Raw genomic sequence first — 13,048 nt, 5'->3', positions numbered from 1 at the left:
GCCCATTTCATGATTGGATTGTTTGTTTCTTTGGTGTTGAGTTTAATAAGTTCTTGAGGAAGACACAAAGAGATGGAAAAATATTCCATGCTCATGGATTGGCAGAATTAATATTGTGAAAATGTCAATGTTACCCAGGGCAATATACACGTTTAATGCAATCCCTATCAAAATACCACGGACTTTCTTCAGAGAGTTAGAACAAATTATTTTAAGATTTGTGTGGAATCAGAAAAGACCCCGAATAGCCAGGGGAATTTTAAAAAAGAAAACCATATCTGGGGGCATCACAATGCCAGATTTCAGGTTGTACTACAAAGCTGTGGTCATCAAGACAGTGTGGTACTGGCACAAAAACAGACACATAGATCAATGGAACAGAATAGAGAACCCAGAAGTGGACCCTGAACTTTATGGTCAACTAATATTCGATAAAGGAGGAAAGACTATCCATTGGAAGAAAGACAGTCTCTTCAATAAATGGTGCTGGGAAAATTGGACATCCACATGCAGAAGAATGAAACTAGACCACTCTCTTTCACCATACACAAAGATAAACTCAAAATGGATGAAAGATCTAAATGTGAGACAAGATTCCATCAAAATCCTAGAGAAGAACACAGGCAACACCCTTTTTGAACTCGGCCACAGTAACTTCTTGCAAGATACATCCACAAAGGCAAAAGAAACAAAAGCAAAAATGAACTATTGGGACTTCATCAAGATAAGAAGCTTTTGCACAGCAAAGGATACAGTCAACAAAAGTCAAAGACAACCTACAGAATGGGAGAAGATATTTGCAAATGACGTATCAGATAAAGGGCTAGTTTCCAAGATTTACCTAGATAACTTTCAAAACATCCTGAACACCTACAAATTCGACCTCAGATTTAAAGGGAGAACATTTGGAATGCTACAGAGAGAAAAGTTTTCGCTTTTAGCAAGGTAGGAAGGTGGAAATAAATAAATAAATAAATAAATAAATAAATAAATAAATAAATAAACAAATAAACAAACAAATAAATAAAGAATAAAAGAATAAAGTTGGGGAGGGGAATTGCAAGGAGTCAGGCTAAAGTGGAGTAGCAAAAGCCTCCGGGACAGGAAAGCCCAGCCCTGGAGAAGCGGGAACTTTAAAAATCCATGCCATATTATTCCCGAACAGAAAAGTGCTTAGTAGGGAAATCAGGCTGAATCTCAGGAGGGGCAGTGAAGCCTCCAGATTCCCAGAGTCACTATTACAGGAAGTGCGCCCTGGGCAAAGCCCCACCGCAAACTGCAGACAGATTTTTGTAAAGGGCTGGAGCGTGCAGTCCTTGGAGCATTTGGGAGAAGCCAGTGGGTTAGGCAGGCCAGCTCCAGTGGCTGTGTCCCAATGCCTTCGGGAGCCGAGGCCCCTGGGATCACAGTTTCAGCAGCACAGGGCCGAGGATCCCAGGACACCCAGGCAGACAAAGCCAAGAATCCTGCATTCCCCCTGGGACAGGCAGAAGAGGGGAGGGCACAGGACAGCAAGAACTCTCCTGCCGCTGGGCGCCCTGCAAGCTTTGGAGATCAGTATACCCGTGCTGGCCCCAGGAGCATATAGGCCAGTGAGGACTGGGAGACTGAATTAGTTACTTGTGGGGAGCTGACTCCAGAGCTGGAAACCTGGCAGCCGCCATTGTTATTTTTCCTCCTTGTTTCACCTTGTGCCTGGGAAGGGTGGGGCTGGCCCAGAATAAAGGTCTTACAGGAAAAACAGCTCCCACTGTGCCCAGCACCGCGCAGGGGTGGCGCATCTCTGCCCAGGCACAAACACCTGATAATCAGCACAGCCAAACCCTCCCCCAGAAGACCAGCTGGAAGAACAGGGGAAGAGCAAGTTCTTGATCAAGCAGCACTGGAAAGCTCCAGGGCCAAGGGAATATTGAAGGAATATAGTATATAGAACTAGAGGGACCCCCCCACCTCTGTTTTTTTAACTGTTTTTTTTTCCTTTTTCCATTACAACTGATTTTTATACCAGACTAAAATTTTCCAATATTTTTTCTCTTTTCACACCTTAACTACAATATTTTACCAGGTCTTCATTTTTAAGTTTCTCCCTTTTTTACTTTCATATTTCTATAATTACATGTCTTATACATATTTTTCATTTCTGGATTCCCTTCAACATACTCAAATTAATTTTGGGAGATACATGAGATATGAGGTTTTGTTTTGTGTTTTTTGTTTTCTCTGCCTCATTTTGTTCTACAATGGCGGAAGTTAATACCTTCTAAAATATGACCAGCATGCACCCAGAACCAAGTGGAATACCATGCTGGTTCATTCTGTGAGACTATAATCTCTCTTCATTCCCATTCTGCCCACCTCTTTTATCTTGTTTATGTTTTGGTGGTCAATGGTGGGGCTTTCTACAAGTGTTGCTGGTTTATATAAATTTGGATTTGGCATTCTTCTAACATACAGAACTCAATACACTCAGAACCAAGAGGACTATCTTCTAGGACCCCTCAGGTAGACTATATTCTCCCTCCTATACAGCTTCTTCACCACCATCTCCCAGTGCCCCCACCCATTTTTTTTTCTTTTTCCTCTTTTTTATCTTTTTCTTTTTTTTTTCTTCTTTGGGATTTTTAACCTTTTAGTTTTTACTACTTTGTTTTAAAATTTATTTTTTCACTTTAAAGGTCCTTTTGTTTTATTTTGTTCTGATCTTCATTTTCATTTTCTGGTCTCTGACCTTGTCAAAAACATCAAGGGTGGAATTTACTTAGGTCGTGGTTGATATTTTTGACTCAGCCTACTCATGCAGCCACACTGCACGGACAAAATACTAGAAGGAAGAATTCAACACAAAAGAAAGAACTGGAAACAGTACTCTCGGCCACAGAGTTACAGAATTTGGATTTCAATGCGATGTCCGAAAGCCAATTCAGAAGCACAATTATAGCGCTATTGGTGGCTCTGGAATAAAACATAAAGGACTCTAGAGACTTCATTATTGCAGAATTTAGATCTAATCAGGCAAAAATTAAAAGTAAATTAAATGCGATGCAATCCAAACTGGAGGTCCTAACGACAAGGGTTAATGAGGTGGAAGAAAGAGTGAGTGACATAGAAGACAAGTTGATGGTAAGGAAGGAAGCTGAGGGAAAAAGAGAAAAACAAGAGACCATGAGAAAAGGCTAAGGCAAATAAATGATAGCCTGACAAGGAAGATTCTATGTATAATTGAGGTTCCATAAGATGTCGAGAGGGACAGAGTGCCACAAAGTATATTGGAACAAATAATAGCTGAGAACTTCCCTCATTTGGGGAAGGAAACAGGCATTCAGATCCAGGAGATAGAGAGGTCCTCCCCCAAAATCAATAAAACTGTTCATCACCTCGACATTTAATAGTGAAACTTGCAAATTCCAAAGATAAAAAGAAAATCCTTAAAGCAGCAAGAGGCAAGAGATTCTTAACTTATATGGGGAGAAAGATTAGATTAACAGCACACCTCTCCACAGAGACCTGGCAGACTAGAAAGGGCTGGCAGGATATATTCAGGGTACTAAATGAGAATAACATGCAGCCAAGAATACTTTATCCAGCAAGGCTCTCATTCAGAATAGAAGGAGAGATAAAGAGCTTCCAAGATAGGAAGAAACTGAAAGAATATGTGACCACCAAACCAGCTCTGTGAGAAACATTAAGGGGGACCCTGTAAAACAAAGATGAAGCCCAAAGAAATAATCCACAAAAAAAGGGACTGAATAGGTATTATGATGACACTAAATTCATGTCTTTCAATAGTTACTCTGAATGTGAATGGGCTAAATGATCCCATCAAAAGAGAAGGGTATTGGACTGGATAAAAGAGCAAGACCCATCTATTTGCTGTCTACAAGAGACTCATTTTAGACCTAAGGACACCTACAGCCTGAAAATGAAAGGGTGGAGAACCATTTACCATTCAAATGGCTCTCAAAAGAAAGTTGGGGTAGCAATCCTTATATCAGATAAATTATAATTTATCCCAAGGACTAGTAAGAGATGAAGAGGGACACTATATCATACTTAAAGGGTCTAACCAACAAGAGGACCTAACAATCATGAATATTTATGGCCCTAATGTGAGAGCTGGCAAGTATATTAATCTATTAATAACTAAGGTAAAGACATACTTAGATAATAACACGCTAATAGTAGAGACTTCCACATGGCACTTTCTACAAATGACAGTTCTTCTAAGCACAACATCTCCAAAGAAACAAGGGCCTTAAATGATACACTGGACCAGTTGGATTTCACAGATATATACTGAACTTTCAATCTGAACACAACTGAATACACATTCTTCTCAAGTGCACATGGAACTTTCTCCAGAATAGACCACATACTGGGTCACAATTCAGGTCTCAACTGATGCCAAAAGATTGGGATTGTCCCATGCATATTTTTGGACAACAATGCTTTGAAACTAGAACTCAATCACATGAAGAAATTTGGAAGAAACTCAAACAGGTGGAGGTTAAAGAGCATCACATTAAAAGACAAATGGGTCAACCAGGAAATCAGAGAAGAATGAAAAAGATTCATGGAAACTAATGAAAATGAAGATACAACCATTCAAAATCTTTAGGATACAGCAGAAGCAGTCCTGAGGGGGAAATACATAACAAAACAAGCATTCCTCAGAAAATTGGAAAAAACTCAAATACACAAGCTAACCTTGCACCTAAAGGAATTGGAGAAAGAAGAGCAAGTAAAACCTACACCAGGCAGAAGACGGGGGCGAATAAAGATTTGAGCAGAACGCAATGAAATAGAGACCAGAAGAACTGTAGAAGAGATGAACAAAACCAGGAGTTGGTTATTTGAAAGAATGAATGAGAGAGATAAACCACTAGCTAGCCTTATTAAAAATAAAAAAGACTTAAATTAACAAAATCATGAATGAAAGAGGAGAGATCACAACTAGTACCAAGGAAATACAAATGATTGTAAAAATGTATTATGAGCAGATATATGCCAACAAATTAGGCAATCTGGAAGAAATGGACCTATTTCTGGAATACCACAAATTACCAAAACTGGAACAGGAAGAAATAGAAAACCAGAACAGGCCAATAACCAGCGAGGAAATTGAAGCAGCCATCAAAAACTTCCCAAGACACAAAAGTCCAGGACTAGATGGTTTTCCAGGGCAATTCTACCAAACGTTTAAGAAGAAATAATACCTATTGTACTAAAGCTGTTCCAAAGGATGGAAAGGGATGGAGTACTTCCAGACTTGTTTTATGAGGCCAGCATCACCTTCCCTCCAAAGCCAGACAAAGACCCCACCAAAAAGGAGAATTATAGACCAATATCCCTGATGAACACGGATGCAAAAATTTTCAACAAGATACTAGCCAATAGGATCCAAACGGTACATTAAGAAGATTATTCAGTACGACCAAGTGGGAATTATCCCCAGGATGCAAGGTTGGTTCAACACTCGTAAAATAATCAACATGATAGAGCAAATCAACAAGAGAAAAAACAAGAACCATATGATCCTCTCAATAGATGCAGAGAAAGCATTTGACAAAATAAAAAATCCATTCCTGATCACAACTCCTCAGAGTGTAGGGATTAGGGATAGGGGAAACATTCCTCAGTATCTTAAAAGCCATCTATGAAAAGCCCACAGCAAATATCATTCTCAATGGGGAAACACTGGGAGCCTTTCCCCTAAGAACAGGAACACGACAGGGATGTCCACTCTCACCAATGCTATTCAACATAGTACTAGAAAGCCTAGCCTCAGCAATCAGGCAACAAAAAGAAATTAAAGGCATTCAAATTGGCAAAGAAAAGGTCAAACTCTCCAGCTTCACAGATGACATGATGCTGTACATAGAAAACCCAAAAGACTCCACCCCAAGATTGCTGGAACTCATACAGCAATTCAGCAATATGACAGGATACAAAATCAATGCCCAGAAGTCAGTGGCATTTCTCTACACTAACAATGAGACTGAAGAAAGAGAAATTAAGGCATCAATCTCATTTAAAATTGTGTCCAAAATCATAGGGTACCTAGGAATAAACCTAACCAAAGACGTAAAGGATCTATACCCTAAAAACTATAAAACACTTCAAAATAAATTGAGGAAGACACAAAGAGATGGAAAAATATTCCATGACCATGGATTGTAAGAATTCATATTATCAAAATGTCTATGCTACTCAAGGCAATTTACACATTCAATAAAATCCCTATCAAAATACCATGAACTTCCTTCACAGAGTTGGAAGAAATAATCTTAAGAATTTTGTGGAATCACCATCAAAATCCTAGAGGAGAACACAGGCAACACCCTTTTTGAACTCAGCCACAGTAACTTCTTGCAAGATACATCCACGAAGGCAAAAGAAACAAAAGCAAAAATGAACTATTGAGAGTTCATCAAGATAAGAAGCTTTTGCACAGCAAAGGATACAGTCAACAAAACTAAAAGACAACCTACAGAATGGGAGAAGATATTTGCAAATGACATGTCAGATAAAGGGCTACTTTCCAGGATCTATAAAAAACTTAAACTCAACAGCCAAGAAACAAACAATCCAATCATGAAATGGGCAAAGACATGAACAGAAATCTCACAGAGGAAGACATAGACATGGCCAACATGCACATGAGAAAATGCTCCGCATCATTTGCCATCCGGGAAATACAAATCAAAACCACAATGAGATACCACCTCACACCAGTGAGAATGGGGAAAATGAACAAGGCAGGAAACAACAAATGTTGGAGAGGATGCGGAGAAAAGGGAACCCTCTTACACTGTTGGTGCGAATGTGAACTGGTGCAGCCACTCTGGAAAACTGTGTGGAGGTTCCTCAAAGAGTTAAAAATAGATCAGCTCTATGACCCAGCAATTGCACTGTTGGGGATTTACCCCAAAGATACAGATGCAATGAAACACCGGGACACCTGCACCCCGATGTTTCTAGCAGCAATGTCCACAATAGCCAAACTGTGGAAGGAGCCTCGGTGTCCATCGAAAGATGAATGGATAAAGAAGCTGTGGTTTATGTATACAATGGAATATTACTCAGCCATTACAAACGACAAATACCAACGATTTTCTTCGATGTGGATGGAACTGGAGGGTATTATGCTGAGTGAAATGAGTCAATCGGAGAAGGACAAACATTATATGGTCTCATTCATCTGGGGAATATAAATAATAGTGAAAGGGAATAAAGGGGAAAGGAGAGAAAATAAGTGGAAAATATCAGAAAGGGAGACAGAACATGGAAGCCTCCTAACTCTGGGAAACGAACTAGGGGTGGTGGAAGGAGAGGAGAGCGGGGGGTGGGGGTGACTGGGTGGCGGGCACTGAGGGGGGCACTTGACGGGATGAGCACTGGGTGTTATGCTATATGTTGGTAATTGAACACCAATAAAAAATAAATTTATTATTAAAAAACAATTTTTGTGGAATCAAAAAAGGCCCTGAATAGCCAGGGGAATATTCAAAAAGAAAACCAGAGCCTGGGGCATCTCAATGCCAGTTTTCAAGCTGTACTACAAAACTGTGATCATCAAGACAGTTTGGTACTGGCACAAAAACAGATACATAGATGAATAGAACAGAATAGAGAATCCAGAAATGGGCCCTCAACTCTATGGTCAACTCATATTCGACAAAGCAGGGAAGACTATCCACTGGAAAACGGACAGTATCCTTGATAAATGGTGCTGGGAATATTGGTCAGCCCCGTGCAGAAGAATGAAACTAGATCATTCTCTTACACCATACACAAACATAAATTCAAAACGGATGAAAGATCTAAATGTGAGACAAGAATCCATCAAAATCCTAGAGGAAAACAGAGGCAACACCCTTTTTGACTTGGCTATAGCAACTTCCTGCAAGATACATCTATGAATGCAAGGGAAACAAAAGCAAAAATGAACTATTGGGACTTCATCAAGATAAAAAGCTTCTGCACAGCGAAAGTCACAATCAATGAAACTAAAAGACAACCTACAGAATGGGAGAAGATATTTGCAAATGACATATCAGATAAAGGGCTAGTATCCAAGATCTATAAAGAGCTTATTAAACTCAACACCCAAGACACAAATAATCCAATCATGAAATGGGCAAAAGACATGAACAGAAATTTCACCAGAGAAGACATAGATATGGGCAGCAAGCACATGAGAAAATGCTCCGTATCACTTGCCATCAGGGAAATACAAATCAAAACCACAATGAGATACTACCTCACACCAGTGAGAATGGTGAAAACTAATGAGACAGGAAACAAGTGTTGGTGAGGATGTGGAGAAAGGGGAACTCTCTTGCACTCTTGGTGGGAATGTGAAGTGATACAGCCACTCTGGACAATTGTGCGGAGGTTCCTCAAAGAGTTAAAAACAGAGCTACCCTACCACCCTGCAATTGCAGTGCTGGGGATTTACCTCAAAGATGCAGATGCAGTGAAACCCCAGAACAACTGTGCCCCAATGTTTATAGCAGCAATGTCCAGAATATCCAAACTTGGAAGGAGCCAAGATGTCCTCCGGCAGATGAATTGATAAAGAAAATGTGATATTATATATATCAGCCATTAGAAAGGGTGAATGCCCACCATTTTTTGAGATGTGGATAGAACTGGGGGGTATTATGGTGAGAGATGTAAGTCATTCAGAGGAGGACCATCATTATATAGCTTCACTCATAAGGTGAGTATCAGAATTAGTGACAGAGATTATAGGGGAAGGGGGGCAAAGTGATTGGGAAAAATTAGAGAGAGTGAGAAAACATGACAGACTTCTAACTATGGGAAATGAACAAGGGGAATTGGGAAGGAGGTGGGCGGGGGGATGGGGTGACTGGGTGGCAGGCACTGAGGAGGGCACTCGACGAGATGAGCACTGGGTGTTCTATATATATATAAATTCAGGACCTGAATTATAAAGAAGGGAGAAAAATAGAAGTAAAAACTAACCATAAAGATCTCAAAATAAAAGATATAAGCTCAATTCAATCAATAAAAGTAAATGTATCAGAATTACCATTCAAAAGACATGTATTTTCAGGTTGTATTAAAAACAACACAAGCAAAACAACATGAACTGCAACAACAACAACAGCTGAGGTGCCTGGGTGGTTTTTTCGGTTTGGCTTATGACTCTTGATTTTGGCTCAGGTCATGGTCTCTGGTTCATGGGATAGAGCCCCATGTTGGTCTCCATGCTCAGTGAGGAGTCTTCTCTCCCTATCTCTTTCTGCCCCTCCCCCTGATCATGCTCTCTATACCTCTAAAATAAAGTAAATAAAGCTTTTTAAAAAGGGACTACATGCTGTTTACATGGGATATAAAGCAAAAATACACAAGGAAGTGGAAAGTAAATGAATAAATAAAAATGAACTAGGTTGGGGGATCCTTGGGTAGCTCAGTGGTTTGGCCCTTGCCTTTGGCCCAGGGCGCAATCCTGGAGTCCAGGGATCAAGTCCCGCGTCGGGCTCCCGGCAGGGAGCCTGCTTCTCCCTCTGCCTGTGTCTCTGCCTCTCTCTCTCTCTCTATCATAAATAAATAAATAAATCTTAAAAAAATGAACTAGGGAAATACTTACTAGAAAAAATATATAGCTATATTAATATTAGGTAAAATACATTTTCAGGCAAAAAACATTATTAGGGGGAAATATTATTATTCATAATAAAATATGCAATTCCCTAATAAGATATAACTTCTTTAAACTTGTGTGCCTCAAAATATATAAGGGAAAATAAAGTCAAACTCTGACTTTATAATGTCATTTCTGAGAATGAGGATAAAAATGTGAAATTGCTTTGTAACACAGGATATCTATTGTTTTACCTTCCCTCTTGTCCTTTTCTGATAATTATACCCAGGAATTTATATTGGAAATGGAGTATGAATGGGATGAGCACTGGGTGTTATTCTATATGTTGGCAAATTGAACACCAATGAAAAATAAATTTATAAAAAAAAAAGGAAATGGAGTATGACTAATAAATGCTTTAAGATGTGGAGCTGGCTAAATGGAGGCTGGATTAAAACAATGAGGATCCACCTGATATGGGAATAGGAAATTGACGGTCTGGTTCATGTGGTGGCAAATAATTTGGTTAGAATATTAGGCATTGTCCCTTGGGACTCCAACCTACTGTCCAGAGAGACTGGATCTTTAGGCAACTTGTCAATAAAATTACAGGAGTATGTTGAGTGAAAGGATACCAGAGACAAAATCTAGGATAAAGCCCTCCTGAAAGCAGATGGGAAATAAGCAGCAATTATTTAGCTTTAATAAAAGAGGAATCTGTTGCCTATTGCCATGAAACAGAGACAGCCAAGAGCCAGGTTATCATGTACCTTATGGGACGGCAACAAAATAAACTTTAGTCCTTTTCTAAAGCTGTCCAAGGAACTATGGAATTCTGGGTATTGGAATGAAGATACTGGGAGAAGTTCTAGGTATCAGGCAATCCCTCCAAACCTTACCTCTCCCTTGGGATAGCGGTACCGATATTTATCTTGGTCCCGTAGCGCAAATTCTTCAGGATAGTGTTCCTGGATTTCTTCATAGGTCATCTCCTCACAGACACCCTGAGAAAAATCATTTGGGGACAAAAGTATTGCCAAAGTGAAATCCACACAGCCTTTACCATAGTTCTGAGGCCAATGATTGTGGAAAAGCAGAACACAAGCACCTGATTTTCTGTGAACAAAGCTCTATGTTTGTGCCTGTTGTCTGAGTATATGTGTGTGTGTGTGCACGCGTGCATGCATGTGCATGAGATGTGTGGATGTGTGAATGTGTTCAGTTTGAGTATATAGTATATGGTGGGTACCTGTGTGTGGTGTTTCTCTATGATTGTCCCTATGATTTGTAGATATACGTTGTACATTTAAGTATGTATTTTATAAATATATGGGCTTAAGGATTTGAGACTGTGTGTGTATGTGTAGCACGCTGGTACATTTAAGGACATATGCCATATATTTATGTATTTGTCTCAGTATTTGTAGTGTGTTTATTTGAGTGTGTGTGTACAGGGTGTCTGAGCATCAGGGATATGCCCACATGAATGTCTCTGCAGTCTTTCTCTCAGTGTGTCTGCGGCATGCATTTCTGTGAATGTTTCTGATTACGTCTCTGGTAATCTGTGTGAGTATCTGTGTGCCTACTATGCCTGAGGTTATGTGAAATTCATGGTACCATTTCTATCATGCCATGGTATGCCTCTCTGTGTCCATGTGATGTAGCTATGTACAAAGACTGCATGTGTGTCTATGGTGAGTGTGTCCATATATATATCTCAAAGTGTGTCTCTGTGAGGTGTATGTATGTGCATGCATGATACAGGTTTAGATTGGTAGAAGTGTCTGAGAAGGATCCTATGTCAGACTAGCAGCAGGTATCTGTGAAGTGCATGTCTGTGAATATAGGCATATTTGTGATGGATACCTATGACTGTGTATGCAAGCACACACTTGTGTGCACATACATAGCAGTGCTCTTCTATTTTATAGCATTTTCCATCCCCTCTGTTCCTACCTCTGCTCCAGGACCTCTGGCAGATAAAGAAACACATATCCACAGACATCTCAGAAGACAAGAGTTAATAAATTCCTAACAGTTTCAGAGTGGGCAAGATAGAGTCTCTTCACCCAAAGAAGGAATCTAGAGCTGGGGAGCTCCTTAGGAGCACATAAGAGATAGAGTCTCCTCACCCAAAGAAGGAATCTAGAGCTCAAGAGTGAGCTCCTTAGGAGCACATAAGAGCTTCCCAAGTTCACTGAAAATTCCCAGAAATGAGGTGGGGGTGGGAAGCAATATTGGGTTTATAAGGTTTCCTTTTGATTGTGTGGATTCCAATTAGACTTTTCTGTAAGGGAGCAACAGTCTCTGGTTATTGTCTTTTGAATCATCTATTAACCTTTCTTTAGGGGTGAAGTTCACCCCTGCCATAGCCCACAATCAGCTCTGCAGTGTCAAATTTCTCTACTGATACTGTCCATGGGAGAAAGTGCACTCTATTGCATACACAAGGTCCTTCCAGATTGACATTGATTTTCTATTTTGAGGCATGCTAGAAGCCTGTTGCCTGTGGAAATGACCATTGACTTCTTACTGACTTAAGGCAAATTACCCAACCTCTTCCAATTTTATTTTTCTCATCTGAAAAATGAGGATTACAACTACCTCACAAAAATGCTTTGAATATTAGAGATGATATATGTAAAAGAGACTAGTACAGAATGTACAAGGCTTTCAAGACTCAATCAGTGGAATTTATTATTAACATATTATTGATCATGGAAAATAAACCAGAAACTTAGGCATCATTCTAAATTATTACTTCTTCCTTATCCTTCCCTTATAACAAATTTCTGTGATCCTATCTGCTAAATTTCTCAGAAAATCTATTCTTTTTTCTTCCCAGTCTTTACTGCTACCATCATAGCAGTTCTACACACACACACACACACACACACACACACACACACACACAATCTATCTTCTTTGTTTATGCTACTCTCTACCTGACATACCATTCCTGATCCTCTCTACCTGGCTCACTGTTAATTAACTCTCAACTCAGCATCACTTCCTCCTGGCAGATCCTGGCTGAGTTTGATGTCCAGCCCTGACATCTGTGCATCCATGGTCTAACCTACCAGAGCCTATATCACAATGCTGTTTTGTATTTTGCTGTTTTTATTCACCATCTACTCTGTTTTGACTGAAAATTCAGTGAAGACAAGAATCTCTTTGTCTCCACCATCCCAAAGCCTAAAACAAAGTAGCTATCCAATAAATGCTTATACCACATATAGGCCAGAAGCAAGCAGTGAATGATCTCTTATGATGAAGGGCTTATATATTTGCTTGAATGTATTTTATAGCAAATATATGTGACATGTAGAACAATACTGTATATTCCTTTTCTATATATATGTATCTCTGTACATCTATAGCTGAGTACATGTGTATGTATGTAGAAATACACATATTTCTCTGTATTTATAGAAGTAT

At 39.6% G+C, this 13,048-nt stretch overlaps 1 protein-coding gene across 7 annotated transcripts in view; it reads right to left on the bottom strand.

The window, feature by feature from the left end:
* The window catches only part of PFKFB1 (6-phosphofructo-2-kinase/fructose-2,6-biphosphatase 1), a 73,841-nt gene that overhangs the window by 13,694 nt on the left and 47,099 nt on the right, over positions 1–13,048 (bottom strand). For all 7 annotated transcript variants that reach the window (XM_072818285.1, XM_072818284.1, XM_072818287.1 and 4 more), the window contains one exon: positions 10,510–10,614. In XM_072818285.1, coding sequence (XP_072674386.1) covers positions 10,510–10,614 — 105 coding nt within the window. The remainder of the gene's footprint in view (positions 1–10,509; positions 10,615–13,048) is intronic.

This window comes from Canis lupus, chromosome X, assembly GCF_048164855.1.
Source record: "Canis lupus baileyi chromosome X, mCanLup2.hap1, whole genome shotgun sequence".
Classification (NCBI taxonomy): Eukaryota; Metazoa; Chordata; class Mammalia; order Carnivora; family Canidae; genus Canis; species Canis lupus.
This window is presented reverse-complemented; position numbering and strand designations above follow the sequence as displayed.